General features: G+C 48.2%; 2 protein-coding genes across 4 annotated transcripts; both read left to right on the top strand.

Annotated features, from left to right (window-relative positions):
• The first annotated feature begins 363 nt into the window (after positions 1 to 363).
• ELK1 (ETS transcription factor ELK1) lies at positions 364 to 14,306 on the top strand. 3 transcript variants are annotated; one of them, XM_037822464.1, is made up of 7 exons: positions 364 to 496; positions 7,915 to 8,188; positions 10,142 to 10,156; positions 10,427 to 10,597; positions 11,262 to 11,708; positions 12,458 to 12,559; positions 12,647 to 14,306. In XM_037822464.1, exons 2-7 carry the CDS (start codon positions 7,979 to 7,981, stop codon positions 12,743 to 12,745), a joined length of 1,044 nt encoding a protein of 347 aa, XP_037678392.1. In that variant the 5' UTR covers positions 364 to 496; positions 7,915 to 7,978; the 3' UTR covers positions 12,746 to 14,306. The 3 variants fall into 3 exon arrangements, with proteins under 3 accessions (XP_037678392.1, XP_037678390.1, XP_037678391.1); XM_037822462.1 differs by having other exon boundaries at positions 10,142 to 10,597; XM_037822463.1 differs by having other exon boundaries at positions 365 to 496; positions 7,945 to 8,188; positions 10,142 to 10,597.
• A 1,555-nt stretch (positions 14,307 to 15,861) lies between these two features.
• On the top strand, positions 15,862 to 16,385 carry LOC119523509 (SH3 domain-binding glutamic acid-rich-like protein 2). Its single transcript, XM_037822316.1, has one exon. The coding sequence runs from the start codon at positions 15,944 to 15,946 to the stop codon at positions 16,265 to 16,267; it is 324 nt and encodes a 107-aa protein (XP_037678244.1). The 5' UTR covers positions 15,862 to 15,943; the 3' UTR covers positions 16,268 to 16,385.
• Positions 16,386 to 17,574: the final 1,189 nt, after the last annotated feature.

Below are 17,574 nucleotides of genomic sequence, written 5' to 3'. Positions count from 1 at the left end.
CCCCCCAGACCCTTGTCAACTGCCCACTGTCTATCAGTCCTTGAGCCAATCAGCACGGAGCACCGGCGGGGCCAGGCTCTCCCCGCTCTAAACCCTCGGTCGGCCATCCGCGTTCCAACAGTTCCCCTTGGGCCAATCAAGACACAGCTCTGAGGGTTAGGACCCGCCCCTCACCCCCACCCCTCGACCCGCACGTTCAATCTGTGCTGCTCGGGCCAACCAGCGAGCGGCGGGACGCTCGGCTCCGCCCCTATGGACCCACGTAAGCGGTGGGGAAACGCAGGGGCGGCTTGTAGGTGCCGCCGCCCGCCGCCGCCGCCGCCGCCGCCGCCGCCGCCGCCGCCGCCGCCGCCGCCGCCGCCGCCGCCGCCGCCGCCGCCGCCGCCGCCGCCGCCGCCGCCTCCGAGCCGGGCCTGGGGGGCGGTGGGGCTGCGCATGGAGCCCCCGCCCCCCGGAGCTGCTAAAACTGCCGACGCCGCTGCAACGCTGTGCACAGGTGAGCCCTGAGCCTGGAGGGTGGAGGGCTGCGTCCATGACCCCCTCGTATCCTTCCCGCCCCCGCGTGGGGGATGTGGCTTGGCCCGTGGCCTGATGGTATTCGACTCCCCGCCAGTACCGCCACGGCTGTGGATCTGCCCGTGGCATTGTCCCCTCCCTTCGCCCCTTGTAGTGGATCTGATTGTGGCCTATCCCCCACTCCCGTTTTATAATGGATCAGTCTGCGTGCTTGAATTTCTCCCTATCCCAACTTACAGTGGACCCGTCCATGTTCTAGACCCCCACCCCCACGTACAGGGAATCAGTCTGTGGCATTGTCCGACCCCCTTTTATATTAGGTGAGTCTGGGTGCTTGTATTTCTCTTGTCCTCAACTTTCAGGGGACCCATCTGTGGTTTTTTTTTGTTCACCTCTCTTGTTCCTTGTAGTGAATTAAGCCGTGGCGTTGTACCCCCACCCCTCTTGAATAGTCAGTCTGTGAGTTTGTATTCCTTGCTCCTCCAATCCCCCAATGCATCGGTCCATGGCTTCATCTCCCCGCCTCCCGCCTCCCCCCCCCCCATTTTATAGTGGATCAGTCACATCCCCCTAGTCATCAGTCCATTGCCCTATCTCCCCTTTTCTGCACACTGTCAATTTGTGGGCTTCTCCCATCCTTTTAGTTCTGAGTCAGTCTAGTGTTTTGTATCTCCCCAGTTCCAGGAGCCCAGACCATAGCCTTGTGCCTGTCTCCTTTTAATCAGTATGTGTGATGGTTTTTCTCCCCATCCACTGTAGTGCATCAGTCAATGAGATTTCCTGCTACCTGTGTGCTTACATTCATGCCCTTACCCCCCACTTACCCTTCCATGAACCCAATGTTTTTATATTCCCCCTCCTTTCCTTGTAGTGGCCCACCCAGTCCATGACTTTCCCTGCCTGACCCCCCCCCCTTTAATAATAGTGGATCAGCCTGTGTGCTTGTTGAACCCAGGTCTTTTTACTCTAGAACTTACCCCTTCACTCACTTAACCACCAAGACATTCCACCTCACTACAATAAATGAATATATTAGTGATGATGATAATAATAATGGAAGTAGGAGCTAACATTTATTGAGCACTTACTGTGTAACAGGCATGCTTTTTAAGTATTTTATATTAATGAACTCATTTAATCCTCACCATAACCCTATAAGATAGGTCTTATCATTATCTCCATTTCACAGATGAAAAAAATGAGGCATGGGGAGCCTAAACACCTTACTCAAAGGTCACCCAGTAAGTACCAGGTTAGGTTGCCCCTCAGGGCACAGGGTAATTTTTGAGGCTCCCCTCTCTCACCTCATCATATCCCACAAGCCCCACTCCATAAAAACCAAAGTAGTTCCCACCTCCAAGCTTTTATTTGTGCTATTCCCTCTGCCTGCAGAGCTGTCTCCATTCCACACCTTGTCCCAGTATCCACCCAGTCCCACAGCAGCTATGTGGCCTTAGATTAGTGGCTGTAACCACTTTCTCTCTGTGCCTGTTTTCTCTCTTGTAAAATTGGAGGAATTGGAATGAGGACCCCCCCCCCCAGTGTATATAAAGAATACCTGAGTTAATAACAGTAGGACAAGTTACATCTGTGACCTCACCTCCTACACCTCCACCCCCTCACTAACTCTGCTCGGGCCACACCAGCCTCCTCCTCAAGGTCCTCCAGCACACCAACCTCAGGGCCTTTGCGTCGACTGTTCTCTCTGCCAAGAACACTCTACCCACAGGTATCTGCATGGTTCCCTTCAGGGCTCTGTTCAAATGTCAGCCTCTCAGTGAGGTCCCTGACCATCTTGTTTAAAAGAGATCCCTGGACCCACACACCCAGCAGGACTCAGGCCTCTTTCCTGCTGTATTTGACTCTTTGCCTTTTGTCACTGTCTGACACACTGTGTGGTTTACCAGTTCACTGTGTTTATTGTCTGTCTCTCCCCATTAGAATGGGAGTCCCATGAGGGTTTACAGTTTTTGTCTGCTTATTCACGGCTGTGTCTCCAGCACCTAAAAAAAATGTACCTGGCATACAGGAGGTGCCCAATAAGAATTTATTGCATGAATGAATGGAAAACATAATTTCAGACAAATCAAGGTGAGAGACAGATGGAGATGAAGAGGGGACATGAGAGCTAGTTAAGAGGCTAGTTAGCTGGGACTGTTCATTCAACAAACATCTATGGAGTACCAGGCACTCTTCTAGGTGCTGAGAATATGGAAGAGAACAAAACAGGCAGAAATCTCTGCCTTTGTGCAGCAGGCATTTAGGGGGGGAAGGGGGGTCAGCCTATATAAATAAAATAGTAAGTAAAAATAGATAGTATATTAGAGAAGTGCTAAGCGAAGAAGGGAAGGTAGACATTGAGTGTTGAGTGGCCAGGGCAGCTTCACGTGGAAGGTAACTTTTGAATTAAGGCCTGAATCAAGAGGTGAGGGAGGGAGCCAAAATGCCTAGGGGAACAGTGTACAAGGCAGAGGGTATAGCCAGTGCAAAGTCCCTGAGGTAGGATGGCACCTGGCATGTTCAAGAACATCAAGAAGGCCAGTACAGATGGAGTAGAGTGTGCGAGTGGGAGAAGGGTAGGAGGTCAGGTCGGAGAGGTGACAGAAGCCAGATGGTATAGGTGGGGGAAAGGGGGGCTGTTTGGAGAGGGAGAAGGTTGACATACTAGCTAATAGTTGAGTATCTACCACGTGCCAGAGATGCTTTTCTAAGTTCTTTATGTGTACTTTCTAAGTCCTCACAAGGACTTACATTATCTTAATCCTTGACACATTTAATCCTCACAGAAACCTTTGAGGGTAGTTGTATTTTTGAGCATAATTTATTTTTTGAAAGGAAAAGATCCCCATTTTACAGATGAGGAAACACAGAGAGAGCATAAGTAATTTGTTCAAGGTCACACAACTAGAACAGGACTGAGGAATATGATGCTGAAGATCCAGAGAGAGGAGTAGATTTGCACGGGCAGATGGGTTATTCGGCACATTGGATCATGCAGAGGAAGAATGAATTCTGCCTAGAGAGGGAACAGAACTTGATGATTGTGTAATAAAGGGTTCATCAGGTGCAGGACAGGAAAAGGACACCCCTGGCAGGGAGAACAGCACATGTGTATCCTCAGAGGTGGGAACTCTCCTGGTGCATCACGGGAACTGTGAATAGTTAAGGGTGGCCACCATGTGGCATGCCAAGCTTGTGCCCACCTCAGAACCTGTATACATGCTGTTCCATCTGCCTGAAGCATCCTTCTTGCAGACATCAATATGGCTTGCTACTCCCTCTCCTTCAGGACTCTGCTCACTGTCACCTCCTCAGGGAAGGCATCCCTATTACCCTCTAGGATCTTACCCTTCTATGGTTCGCTTTAGAAAGAGCTAATGTTGTAAGGTGGTTAGGATCACTAATTGGAGCCAAACCGCCTGGGTTTGAATCCCAGCTCTGCCAAGTTCCAGCTCTGTGGCCTTGGACAAGTTACTTAACTTCTCTGTGCCTCCATGTTCTCATCTGAAGAATGGGGAGAAAACTAATAATACCCACCCCGTAGTGTTGGCTTGAAGATAAAATGAGGAAAAGGATTCAAACAGTGTGTAACACATAGTAAGGGCTGTGTGGCTGGTTGCTATTTTTTAATTAATATTATTATTCATAGCATATACATTAGATGTCTAACAGGCTTCTGAAATGGACCATCTCCAAAAGTGGCCTCCCAATCTGCCCTGTACAACCTGCTCTCCCACAGTATTCGCCATCGCAGTTTATAACAACTCAATCCTTCCAGATGATTGGGCCAAAAACCTAGAGTCACCCTTGACCTCTCTCTCTTCACCCGCCACATCCTATCTGTCAGCAAATCCTGCTGGCTCTCTCTTCAGATTTTATCCAGAATTCAGCCACTTCTCACCAGTTCTGCTGCTACCACCATCATCTCTCACTTGGACTATTGCAATAGCCTCTTCAGCCCCTACAGTCTGTTCTTCTCACACCAGTCAAAGGGATCCTGTTAAACTCCAAGTCATAGCATGTCACCCCTCTCCTGGCTCCTCTCTCACTCAAAGTAAAAGCCAAAGTCTTACAGTGCCCAAAAAAGCTTTCCTGAGTCTGACCCCTGTTACCTCTCTGTTCTCATCTCCTACTACTTTTGCCCTCCCACATCCCACTCTAACCACGCTGATCTCTCTTCCTCTAACATGTCAGGCGCTCTCCAGCCTCAGGGCCACTTACACTGACTGTTCCCTCTGTCTGGACTGCCACTCCCCCAGATGTTCACAAGCCTGACTCCTCCGCCTCTTTCAGGGCTTTGCTCAGATGGTCCCTCCTCAGTGACTCCCAAGCCCTGACTACCCTTTATAGTAATTAAAAAAATTGTTTATTGTGGTAATATATATATAGGGAGGGAGCAGAAAATATATATAAACACATTTCCCATTTTAACCATTTTTAAGTATACAGTCTTGACTATCCTTTTAAAAATAGCAACTCCTTCCAGCTTTCTTTTTCTCCATACCACTTATCACCATCTGACATACTCTTCACTTGTTTATCTTGTTCCTTGGCTGCCTTCCCCACTAATATGTGAATTCCACCAGAGCAGGGATTTTTGTCTGTTTTGTTCAGTATCCCCTGCACCTGGCCCACAGTAGGCACTCAAAAAATGTTTGCTAAGCGAATGAGACGATAAGAAGTAAACACATTTGAGTAAGGCAGATTACTAGAACTCTTATTCGGGGTCAAGGTGAAAGATGTGATAATAAACAAAATACAAAACCCTGTGTGCCACTGAGGCTTGAAACATACCTTCAGATTTCACTTAACCGATAGGTTCTGTTGCAGCCAAACATGGAACTGGTGAAATTGTGTATCTTGGCCACCAGGAGTCACACTGAACTCTTGGGGCCTCTGAGACAAATGGGCTTCAAAATAAACTCCGTGAGGTCTCCAATGACAAGACTCTCCAACCTGGACACTGTTCATGGCTTTGTGACTTGTATAATTGCCTGTGTCTGCTCAATGAATTTCAAAACAATTTGGTCATAAGAGGATCATACCGTGTATATCATTAGAGATTAAAAAATCAAGTTGTAAATAATAGAGGGTAGTTCTTTGAAACCGGCTGATTTGGAAGGTTTTATTCTTAACCCAACCATCCCAGCCAGCTGAATAGTTTGATTGATTAAAGCTCATTCCCTTAAGGAATAAGAAACCCGTGTTTATTTCCTGTTTGCTCTCAGGGTTTACAGGGAGGGACCCTATTCTCTGTGGGACACGCTAAGAGAAGGCTGTCATTGTGAGGGACAGTTGAGCCTAATGGTTAAGAGCCTTGACAACTGGAAGCCGACTAGCTAGGTTCAGATCCTGGCTCTGCTATTTATAGCTGCAAGTCATTTAGATACTTGTGCCTCAGCTTCCAAATCTATAATATAATTAGTGATATTAAGAGTGCCTGCTTCTCAGAGTTCTGGTGAGGGATAAATGAGTCATGATCTGTAAAATTAACAGTACAGGTTTATATTCCCTTATCTAAAACCCTTGGTGCCAGATGTGTTTCAGAATTTAGAATTTTTCAGATTTTAGAAAGGAAACATGGTACATATACAATATGTTACATAACACCCTTAGTAGGCTCTGTAATCAGCCACATTCATATTTCTGCAGTGAAATGTATGAATATTCACTGTACTTAAGGATGAGTAAAGACCAGAAAGGGCCATGTATCATTTCAAATCGGGTTTTGCTAGCAGCCTGCCAAACAAGTTACAAAGAAGCTTTCGGTTTTTAGAGTTTTTTGAATTTTGGAATAACTGATAAGGAATCATGAACAAATTAGTAGCTAATATTTATTCAGAACTTACCTTATCCCAGATGTATTATATTTAATCCACACAATAACCCTATGAGCTATGTATTATTATTCTCTCTATTTTAAAGATGAGAATGTTATTATCCCTATTTTACATATGAGAAAAGGTACAAAGAGGTTAAAGAATATGCCTCGGATTGCTGGGTTTGGGGATCTGAGTGGGAGGGCATATTGGAGTTCTCTGTATGGATTGTGTATTATTTTTGCAACTGTCCTGTAAGCTTGAAATTATTTCAAAATAAAAAGTTTAAAGGGAAAAAACAAGAACATGCCTAAGGGTCAGACAGCTAATAAGTGGCAGAACCAAGATTTGAACCTCGGCAGTCTGGCTCCCAAGCCTGGGTGATTATCCAGTACACTACATTGCTTTTCTGCTGAGAGCAGTGCCTGGCATGTATAAAGCACTCAATAAATGTTCATTGTTGCTGCTGCTGTTATTATCAAGTGGAAGAACACACAGACAGTAACCAGTCAAAGGAGCTGAAGGGAGGAGATGGGTAGAGAGACAGAAGAGAGCAGATATTCAGTTCCAGGAAGGCTTCATACAGGAAAGGACCCTTGAGCTGGCACTTGAAAGATGAGGAAGACTGTCAGGCAGAGAAAGGGAGCCCCAGATGGAGAGTAAACAGCTTCTGCTTGGGCCTGACAAAATAAACCTCCTGAAAATTTTGAAACTGATGTGGTAGAAACAGAATGATAAAATTCAGGTGAGGGGAACTGTATGAGATTTCTGTGTCTGCTATATAACATCACAAACTTAGTTGCCTAAAACAACACAAGTTTATTATCTTACAGTTCTGTAAGTCAGAAGTCCAACACGAGTCGCACTGGGCTAAAATCAAGGTGTCGGCAGGCCTGCATTCCTTTCTGGAGGCTCTAGGGGAGAATCCATTTCCTGCTCGTTCGAGTTGTTGGCAGAATGCAGTTCCTTGCAGTTGTAGGACTGAAGGCCCTGTTTCCTTACTGGCTGTCCACTGAGGGCCATTCTCAACCTTAATAGGCTGCCCTTATTCCCTGGCTCATAGCCCCCTTCTTCCATCTTCAAAGCCAGCAATGGTAGGTTGAGTCCCTCTCATGCTTTGAACCTCTCTTGTTTCTTCTGACATCACATCTCTGTGAGCTACCCTTCTGCCTCCATCTTCCACCTTTTTAGAACTCACCTGATTAGATTAGGCCCACCCAAATAATCCAAGATAGTCTCCCTATCCTAAAGTCTGTAATCTTAATTCCATCTGCAAAGTTCCTTTTGCCATGTATTGTAACATATTCACAGGTTCCATGGATTAGGAGTACCCACCCCAGTCTGCCCTCTGGCCCCCACAGGTTCACATTTGCCCCGCACGCAAAATACGTTCACACCATCCCAAGGTCCTCAAAAGTCGCATCCCATTACAGGGTTTCTCCAAAGCCAGGCTGATGGACTTTAAATTTAGTCTGAGGGTGTTTAGGGGATGATAGTGGGGTTTGGGGTCAGAGGGAAGGCAAGATGGCAAGAAAGGAATCCTCATCCTGCTGACCTCTGCCCTCTCCTGTGTCCACAGCCTCTCAGCTCTAAGCTATCTGCCCTCCAGGTACCCCTGGAATGGCGTGAGCGCTCCCCCAGCAATGGACCCCTCTGTGACACTGTGGCAGTTTCTGCTGCAGCTGCTAAGAGAGCAAGGCAATGGCCATATCATCTCCTGGACCTCACGGGATGGTGGTGAGTTCAAGCTGGTGGATGCAGAGGAGGTGGCCCGGCTGTGGGGGCTGCGCAAGAACAAGACCAACATGAATTACGACAAGCTCAGCCGGGCTTTGCGGTACTACTACCACAAGGTAAGGCCTCTACAACCAGTGCTGGGGACCCCCAACGTTGATATCAGTTATTTCATTTTCTTGTCTTAATTGCTGTAGTTATAACTTTGAAAACAATATGAAAAGCTGTCATTTCTTACCCCATCCTCTGGCACCCTCGGACCAATGTTGAGCCCCTGAATAGTTATATCACTTATTTTATTTCCTTGTCTTACTGCTTTGTCTAAACTCTTCATAGCAATACTGGCCCCTCCTCACCTCATCCTCTGAGATCCACAGAGCAATGCTGAATTTTTTTGCCCTATTCCTATAGCCCAAACTTTAAAAACACTAATTATAATGAACCTTCCTCATTCTGTCCTCTGGAACCCCTGCATCAGTGCTGAGCACTCCAAGTTCTTTCATATTCTTATTCCTAGAATCAAAACCTCCATAGCAATTTCATACTGACCTTTCCTTATCCCATCCTCTGGGACCCCTGACATTTTTATCAATTCTTTCATTTTCTTCTCTTATTCCTTTAGCTGAAACCTCCAAAACAGTACATATAAAACCAGCTCCACACCCCATCCTTCTGGATCCCCAGAGCAGCACTGGTCTACCCCAATATTTATATCAATTATTTTATTTTATCATCTCAAATTTCCTGTACCTAAATTTTAAATATTCCTCATCCTATCCTCTCAGACGCATCCTATCCTCTCACTGGATTCTCCCCCATATTTATACCAATTATTTCATTTTCTTATTTCTTTAGCCAAAACCTCCCAAACAATATTAATGAATATCCCTTTTCATTTATCTTCTGAGAAGCACAAACTCACCCTATGACATATCTGACTAGGATTAAGACACCCCCCAGAGTGCCCCAGTGTTGTCCCCACCCCCATGCTCCCCTTGCCCCCTAGAACAGCCCTAGGCTTTTGCTGCACACCCTTACTATTTAAAGCATTTATGCCATTTTCACATTGTATTCCTTAAGCTGAAACCTCCAAAACAATATTAATAATGAGGCTACCTCACCCTGTCCTCTGGGACCATCAGAGCATCTCTGAGACCTTCTAGAACTGTCCTGAAATACCCCAAACATGCTCTGTGACCCACTGAAGCCAGCCTTGAGAGCCCCCCAATATTTGTGCCAGTATTTTAATGCTCTTATTTTATTACTCTGTTAATTTATTTTATTGCTTTAGCTAAAACCTCCACAACAGTATTAATAATGAGGCCTTCTCACCCTGTCCTCTAGAATGATCTTGCCCCGTTCCACTTCTGCATAAACAGCTTTAAAATAATCCTCTGTATAAATAATAATTCAGCACTCCATTCTTCTACATCAATTTAGTCTCTTCCAACATTTGTATTCATTGTAACGGGTATTTCATTACTGTATTAGCCGGTCTTCAAGACCGTGTCCTGACAGGCACTCCCAAGGCCTGACCCCGTCAGCCCAAAGACACCCCTGGTTCTTAAAGCCAGGAGGAAAGCCTGTGTATGTGTACTGAGGTGGAGGGGCAGCGAAAAGTCAGACAGTTGTAGGTAAAGAGTGACAGGGAGACTTGAAGCACGATGGATGGGAAGGAGACAGGGAAGGGAGAGGACAGGAGGCTAAAGAAAGAATTGTGGAGGGGAGAATAGAGGAGGAGAGACCAGGGAGTAGTAACAGAGAGGGGAATCTGGAGAAGGGGGAGAAAGAGATACTGGGGTTGAGGTGGAGACTCAGGAAGGAGAAAGAAGGTGCCCCCAAATTGAGAAAGAGATGGGTGAGAAGTGAAATGGGCTGGGAGGGGGACCACACGGGGAGGCAGACACGGTGGAGGGACGGTGTATATGTAAAAAGACAGGAGATGGGCAAGTGGGAAGAAAGACACTAGAAGAAAGGACACACCCCTCTACCCCCCTCCTCTCCCAGCCACACCTCCCTTCCACCCTACCTCTTTCCTCTAAGGCCCTCTGTTCTTTCTCCTCCCTCCCCAGAACATCATCCGCAAGGTGAGCGGCCAGAAGTTCGTCTACAAGTTTGTGTCCTACCCCGAAGTCCCAGGGTGCTCCACTGAGGACTGCCCACCACTGCCCGAGGTGTCTGTCGCCTCCGCTGTGGCAAATGTGGCCCCTGCTGCTATACACGCCACCCCTGGGGACACCACCTCAGGGAAGCCAGGCACACCCAAGGGCGCAGGAATGGCAGGCCCGGGCGGCTTGGCGCGCAGCAGCCGGAATGAGTACATGCGCTCAGGCCTCTATTCCACCTTCACCATCCAGTCCCTGCAGCCACAGCCCCCACCTCAGCCACCCCCTCATCCTCGGCCTGCCTCAGTGCTTCCCAACACCGCCCCTGCAGGAGCCGCAGCACCCCCTTCAGGGAGCAGGACCACCAGTCCAAGCCCCTTGGAGGCCTGCCTGGAAGCAGAGGAGGCCGGCTTGCCTCTGCAGGTGAGGACTGGCGTATGGAAATTAAGAGCAGGGGGTGAGGAGGAGGGATGTACAATTCCCAACCGAGGAGGGGGGCTAGGAGGAAAAGCGATGGGGAAGTCCTAATAGAGGAGATGAGGTGAGAGGCCACCTATGGAAGTCTGATAAGAAGGAAAAGGGAGATAAAATGTGCTACGATTAGTAGTTACCCAGCATGTAGTAGGTGCCCTGAACATATTCGTTTAGTGCACCGGTTCTCACACAGAATCACCTGGATGGCCGTTAAAACACAAATTGCTGGGCCTGAGCCCCAGACTTTTCTGATTGAGTGGGACTGTGGGGAGGGGGGGGGGGGGGTTCAGCCCGAAATTCGCTTTTCACAAGTTTCCAGACTCATCTAAGCCTGCTGGTGCTTAGAGCAAATTTTTCACAGCCACTGTTTTAATAATAAGGGAGACATCCCTGGGAGTCCCGCCCCTAGGGGCAGCCCGGTCCCATCAGATTGTCTCGTCCCAGACCAATAGGAGGACCTGCCCACGGAATAAGCCCTGCTTCCTTGGATGTGCAGTGACGCCCGTAGAACTATGTCTTGCCTTCCGAGGGAAATCATTAGCTGGCCCGCAGGAGAAACCCTCGCTACCGCAGGAGTCCTTACGCGCCCGTTCCACACCTGCTCCTCTCCCAGGTCATCTTGACCCCGCCCGAGGCCCCGAACCCGAAATCGGAAGAGCTGAATATGGAGCCCGGCCTGAACCGCCCACTGCCCCCAGAAGTGAAAGTGGATGGGCCCAAGGAAGAATTAGAAGCTGCAGCTGGTAGGGAGGCGGGGTTTGTGCCGGAAGCCGCTAAGGCGGGGCCAGAAATCCCTCCCACGGAGGGTGCCCCGGCCCGGCTGGCCGCGGTCGTTATGGAGACGACAGCGCAGGCGGCGGGCCTAGCAGCTTCCACGGCTTCCGGCACAGAAATCGCCCAGCCACAGAAGGGCCGGAAGCCCCGAGACTTGGAGCTTCCCCTCAGCCCAAGCCTGCTGGTTGGGCCAGGACCCGAACGGACGCCGGGATCAGGAACTGGCTCTGGCTTGCAGGCGCCGGGGCCGGCGTTGACGCCGTCCCTGCTGCCGACGCATACATTGGTGAGTGCCTGCAGTGGGGCAGAGCTGAGGGCCAGGATGGATGGGATTGGCGCGCGGTGGGCGACTGGGCGGAGTTAGGCTGACAGCGAGGGCTTCTGTGGTTATCTCTGAAGGGGCGGAGCCCAGTATGTGAGCAGGGGGTGGGGCCGCTGACTGTGATTGGTTGAGCTGAGACCCAGGAGGGCTGGGGTTTGCTTGATTAATTGAGGGAGAGTGAAACTCCAGAGCGGGGGGATTGGCTGTCCGAAAGAAGGGCATTTCTGGGGAATTATGTGCGCGGGGATGAGAGGCCCTCTGTGGGAACTGCTGCTGGGTTGGGGCATAATTTATGGAACTTTAGTGGGGATTTTGATCCGGGATCTATTTAGTGGGAGATTTCCTGTGAGGTATACGGGTAGTGCAGAAGAATTGGAGGTTGAGTCAGAACTGTTGGGCTCATGAATTGTGAAGTTTGAGAGTGGCATATGGACTCGGTCTTGTGGGTTGTCTTGCCCGGTGAGGTCGCAGGAACTGGCCCGGTGGGCTCTAGGGAGTTGGGGAAGGGGAGTGTTCTGTGTAAAGTTCAAGAGATGCGTACATGCATATGGCCATGGCCTTAGCAGTTATGGTCTAAGCCTGGGAGGTTTTGAGAAGTGAGCTGGGGGGTGTCTTGAGTGGGATATCTGTAGTGGAGCTGGAACCAAGTTCCTTTCGTCTTTCCACACACCTGCCGTCTGCTCACTTGAGCTCCGACTACCCCTTCCCTGCAGACCCCGGTGCTGCTGACGCCCAGTGCACTGCCCCCCAGCATTCACTTCTGGAGCACCCTGAGTCCCATCGCGCCCCGTAGCCCGGCCAAGCTCTCCTTCCAGGTAGGATCCCCTGCGCCCATCTTGGAAAGTGCGAGAGACCCTAGCATGGCCCCCAGTCTGTGACCTCTCCCTATTTCTGCCCCCCAGTTTCCATCCAGTGGCAACACCCAGGTGCACATCCCTTCTATCAGCGTGGACGGACTGTCGACCCCCGTGGTGCTCTCCCCAGGGCCCCAGAAGCCATGACTTCCACCACCACCACCGCCCCCTGCTGGAGTAACTCCATCCATGCCCCCAAACTTCTCTGGACAGCTGTCTCAAGAAGAAACACAGTTCAACTGACAGACTCATGCTTTGGTTGTGATGGGGTGGGGATTCTTGGGAAGAAGGATCTCTCAGTGTCCCCCCCATACACGCAACTTTGTTCTTCCTTGTCAATTCCCCAGTGGCCGCCCTTATACATCCCCTACTTTAGCAGTGGGGGCGGTTTATTTATTTATTTTTTGAAGGCCACTGGGAAGAGCCTGTCCCATCCCTTTGGGGGGGGGGGGTTGGTGAGGACATTTCCCCCATTTCCACATTTTTCCCCCAAGACAAGACACTCGGGGACTGGCATGAGAAGGACTTTTCTTTATTTATTTTTCAGCCAGCCCTTGGGGAGGTGAGGGGGGCCTTTCTCCATTTAGCAGTGTGGGTAGAAAGCAAGCTTGTTTTATTTTATTATTCCTGGATATACCCACGGGTCCAGGAAGAATTTGCACCATTTTACGGTTTGGGAGTCCTGGCCAAGGAAAAATCACACCCTTGGAATAGGAATTTCCATCTCCCCAACCTTTCTTTCAGACAGTTTGTCCTTTTCTCAATCAACTTTCTGTCCAGGGAGGGATGCCCCTTTACCTCTTCTCCCCCTTGAGAAGCCATTCCTTTGTCTGCCAAACTCCCTGGAGTCCTGCCTGTTACCTCCCAATGGAGGGTTTTTTGGGGGTGTGGTTCCCGTCTGGGGGACCCCCTCCAACCAGTACTCCAGATCTCCCTGTCCCCCCTCACACACAAACTCCCTGCCATTTTGATAGTATAATCTATTTTTAAACAGGGCTTTTCAATAGGGGAGAGGGAGATCATCTCTTCCTGTATCTGAGATGGGGGTGGGTGAGAAGGAAGGGATTTAGGGGGGTTCTTCCTGCCACCCCCAAGTGTTTATTTTTGATACCAAACATGTATTTTCAACTCCCTCCCAGCCCCCCAATTTCCTGCGGGCGGGTATGAAGGACGCTTTAAGTGTCCCTGGAGTTGGGAGGGAGGAATGGGGGACTTAAAGCCTGCCCTATCAATTCCAGGCTAGAGAGGGTGGGTTCAAAAGACTCCTGGGCTCACCTCCTATCAGCAATGGCCTAGCCCAAGCCTGGGGACCTGGGGGTTGGTGATTTGGGGGACGGTGCTACACCTGTCTCCACTGTTTGTTTTACTTCCCCAACATGGATCTTTTTTTCTAAGAGTCCCAGAGAATGGGGAATTGTTCCTGTAAATATATATTTTTAAAGGTGATGCTGGAGGCTGCTGGCATTTTTTTCCCTGATGTCGTCAGAAGTAATTGATGACAGGCATGGCTTTGGGTGAAAGGCAGTAAGGATGTGAGGCAGAGATTAATTGTAAGAGAAACAGCTTTATGGTGTCTGTGTCACAAATTGACAACTGTGTATGTGTATGAGAGAGAGAGAAACTGCAAAAGGCTGTGATTGTGTATATAGATATGTGAAACCATGTGCAAGAGTATAGAAGCTGTGACCACAAACTTTTGACTTTGTGTCTATTTGAGAAATTGTGGCTGTGTTAGCAGATCACTGTAAGACTGAATGAGTGATTAAGATACCATCCAAGAAACTGATGATATGCGTGAAATAATGTTTCTGAAAAAGCAATGGGGAGTACACATCAGTCACTGCTTGACAAGCTGATAGTGAGCAAGACAGACTGAGTGACTGAAACAAAATATGAGAGACTGTGGGCATGAAACTGTGGTAGTGATTGTCAGAGACTGTGTAGGTAAGAAACATCACAGAAGGTGACTTAATGTTTGAGAAATAAATTGTGTGTGAAACTGTGCGAGGCTGTAGTGTCATCGAAAGTAATGGGAGTGGAAGTATGAGAGGTATGAGAAGAAAATGGCTGTGAGGTCGTATGGGTGACTGAGACACAAGATATGAGAATGTGTGATTGAGTTTATGAAAACTGTTCATGAGAGACTATACTAGGATTGTATACATGAGAAACAGAAAAAATGGCTGGGGCTTGGAGTATGAGAGACTTTAGTTGTGTATGTTTGTGTGTGAAACTGAGAGATGAGAGGCAGGTCCAGTGACTGTATATATGAGAAAGTGTGAGAGAAAATAATGGTGAGACTGAGTGACTGAAAAGGTATGAGGGACCACACAATTGTGTCTGTAAGTGAGAAAGAAGAGGAACTGTTCAAGAGAAATGGCAAGTAGTGACAACCAGAAGTCAGTGACTGCGTATGTATGTGTGTGTGTGAGAGAAACTGAGCGAGAGAAAATTAGGGATTGAGACAGTGTCTAAGAATGTGTGGGTGTGTGAAACATTTCATAAGAGACTAAATAGGGGACTTATATGTTTGAAAAACTGAGAAAGTGACAGAAACTGAGTGAATGAGACACTGAGAGATCATGTCATTGAGTGTATGAGAAACGTCATGACAGACTATACTATTGACTGTAAATCAGTAACTGTGTACGTTAGGAAACAGAAAATGATTGGGACTCAGTGTATGGCTGAAACAGTTTAGGAGACTGTTACTGTGGGTTGGGGAGATGTGAAACGGACTGTGAGAGAAAATTTTTGTAGTCGTGTGTGAAACTGTTAGTGAGATACCATAATAGCAATTGTAAATCAATAACTATGTACAGTAGAAGCTGACATAGAGATAATGGCCTGTGACTGAATAAGTGGCAGTGTCAAAGACAGGGATTGTGTGTGGGTGTGTGAACCTATTGGGACAGACTGTAGTCATAACTGTAGAACATGTATTAAGTATGTGAAGAACAGCTTCGAGGGAAAAAATGAGAGGCTGAATAGGTGGCTGAGATTGTCAGAGAAAATTATTGTGATGAATGTGACACCAATGATGAGAGACTGTCACTGAGGCGGTAAATCATGGATTGCATTTATGTGTAAGAAAAAATGTGAGAGAAAATGAGTGAGAGGTGATATAAGGCTGTGATTTTATGTTTGAACGAAACTTCATGAGACTAAAAGTGACTAAATTAGTGACTATGTATATGAGAAAACAGATGGGAGATCCCTCAGATCTTCCCCGACATGAACTCTCTGCAGGGGGATGGCGGCGGCTCAGAGCCAGATTCTACCTCTGCGTCCGCGTCAGCCCAGAGCCCCCTGGGGCGGAGGGTCGGTCCCCGACGCGAAGAGAGGATGGTCATCCCCGTGTTCATCGCCTCTTCCTCCGGCTTTGTGGCGATAAAGAAGAAACAGCAGGATGTGGTTAGATTTCTGGAAGCCAACAAGATAGAATTTGAAGAGGTGGATATCACAATGTCAGAAGAACAGAGGCAACGGATGTACAAAAACATCCCACCGGAAAAGAAGCCTACTCAGGGCAACCCTCTACCACCTCAGATATTTAATGGCGACCGATACTGTGGAGATTGTGACAGTTTTTTTGAATCAAAGGAAAGCAACACAGTCTATTCATTCTTAGGCTTAAAACCACAGTTAGCATCAAAGGCAGAACCTTAGAGAGGAAAAGTAGAAGATGATGATTCATTTTGAAGCGCCCTCTGGTACTCAGCACACACCTGCTTACTTAATGCATCTCTGTGATAAAAGCCACATGCATCATCAGCAACTTTTCTTGCCGTGGAAAAGATGTTGGAAGATGTGGGTATAATGTGGATTGCACTATTGCTTTAAGCCGAATCAAGCATGTGGTGGGTTTTTTCTTATTTTCAGATTTTCCTGCACTTACCTCACTCATCTGGAGGTACTGTAGCCTGTTAGAGTTGTCCTTCCTTAATGACTAAAAAGATAAGTGGGGAGGCGGGGCAAGATGGCAGACTGGTGAGCTGTATGTTTTAGTTACTCCTCCAGGAAAGTAGGTAAAAAGCCAGGAACTGCGTGGACTGGACACCACAGAGCAATCTGTCTTTGGGCATACTTCATACAACACTCATGAAAACGTGGAACTGCTGAGATCAGCGAAATCTGTAAGTTTTTGCGGCCAGGGGACCCGCGCCCCTCCCTGCCAGGCTCAGTCCCGGGGGAGGAGGGGCTGTCAGCTCCGGGAAGGAGAAGGGAGAATTGCAGTGGCTGCTCTCATCGGAAACTCATTCTACTGATTCAAACTCCAACCATAGATAGACTGAGGCCAGACACCAGAGACTCTGAGAGCAGCCAGCCCAGCAGAGAGGAGACGGGCATAGAAGGAAAACAACACGAGAAGCTCCAAAGTAAAAGCAGAGGATTTTTGGAGTTCTGGTGAACACAGAAAGGGGAAGGGCGGAGATCAGGCCTTGAGGCGCATATGCAAATCCCGAAGCAAGGCTGATCTCTCTGCCCAGGGCACCTTTCCTTAATGGCCCTGGTTGCTTTGTCTATTAGCATTTCAATAACCCATTAGATCTCTGAGGAGGGCCGTTTTTTTTTTTTTTTTTTTTTTTTTTTTTAAATCCTTTTTGCTTTTTCTAAAACAATTACTCTAAGAAGCTCAATACAGAAAGCTTCAAAGAATTGAAATTTGGGCACGTCAAGTCAAGAGCAGAACTAAGAGAGCTCTGAGACAAAAGGCAATAATCCAGTGGCTGAGAAAATTCACTAAACAACACAACTTCCCAAGAAAAGGGGGGTGTCCGCTCACAGCCACCATCCTGGTGGACAGGAAACACTCCTGCCCATCGCCAGCCCCATAGCCCAGAGCTGCCCCAGACAACCCAGTGTGACGGAAGTGCTTCAAATAACAGGCACACACCACAAAACTGGGCGTGGACATTAGCCTTCCCTGCAACCTCAGCTGAATGTCCCAGAGCTGGGAAGGGGGAGCAGTGTGA

The sequence above is a fragment of the Choloepus didactylus genome, chromosome X (genome assembly GCF_015220235.1).
Source record: "Choloepus didactylus isolate mChoDid1 chromosome X, mChoDid1.pri, whole genome shotgun sequence".
NCBI lineage: Eukaryota > Metazoa > Chordata > Mammalia > Pilosa > Megalonychidae > Choloepus > Choloepus didactylus.
Note: the sequence above shows the minus strand (reverse complement) of the source record. Positions and strands in the feature narration are given on the sequence as shown.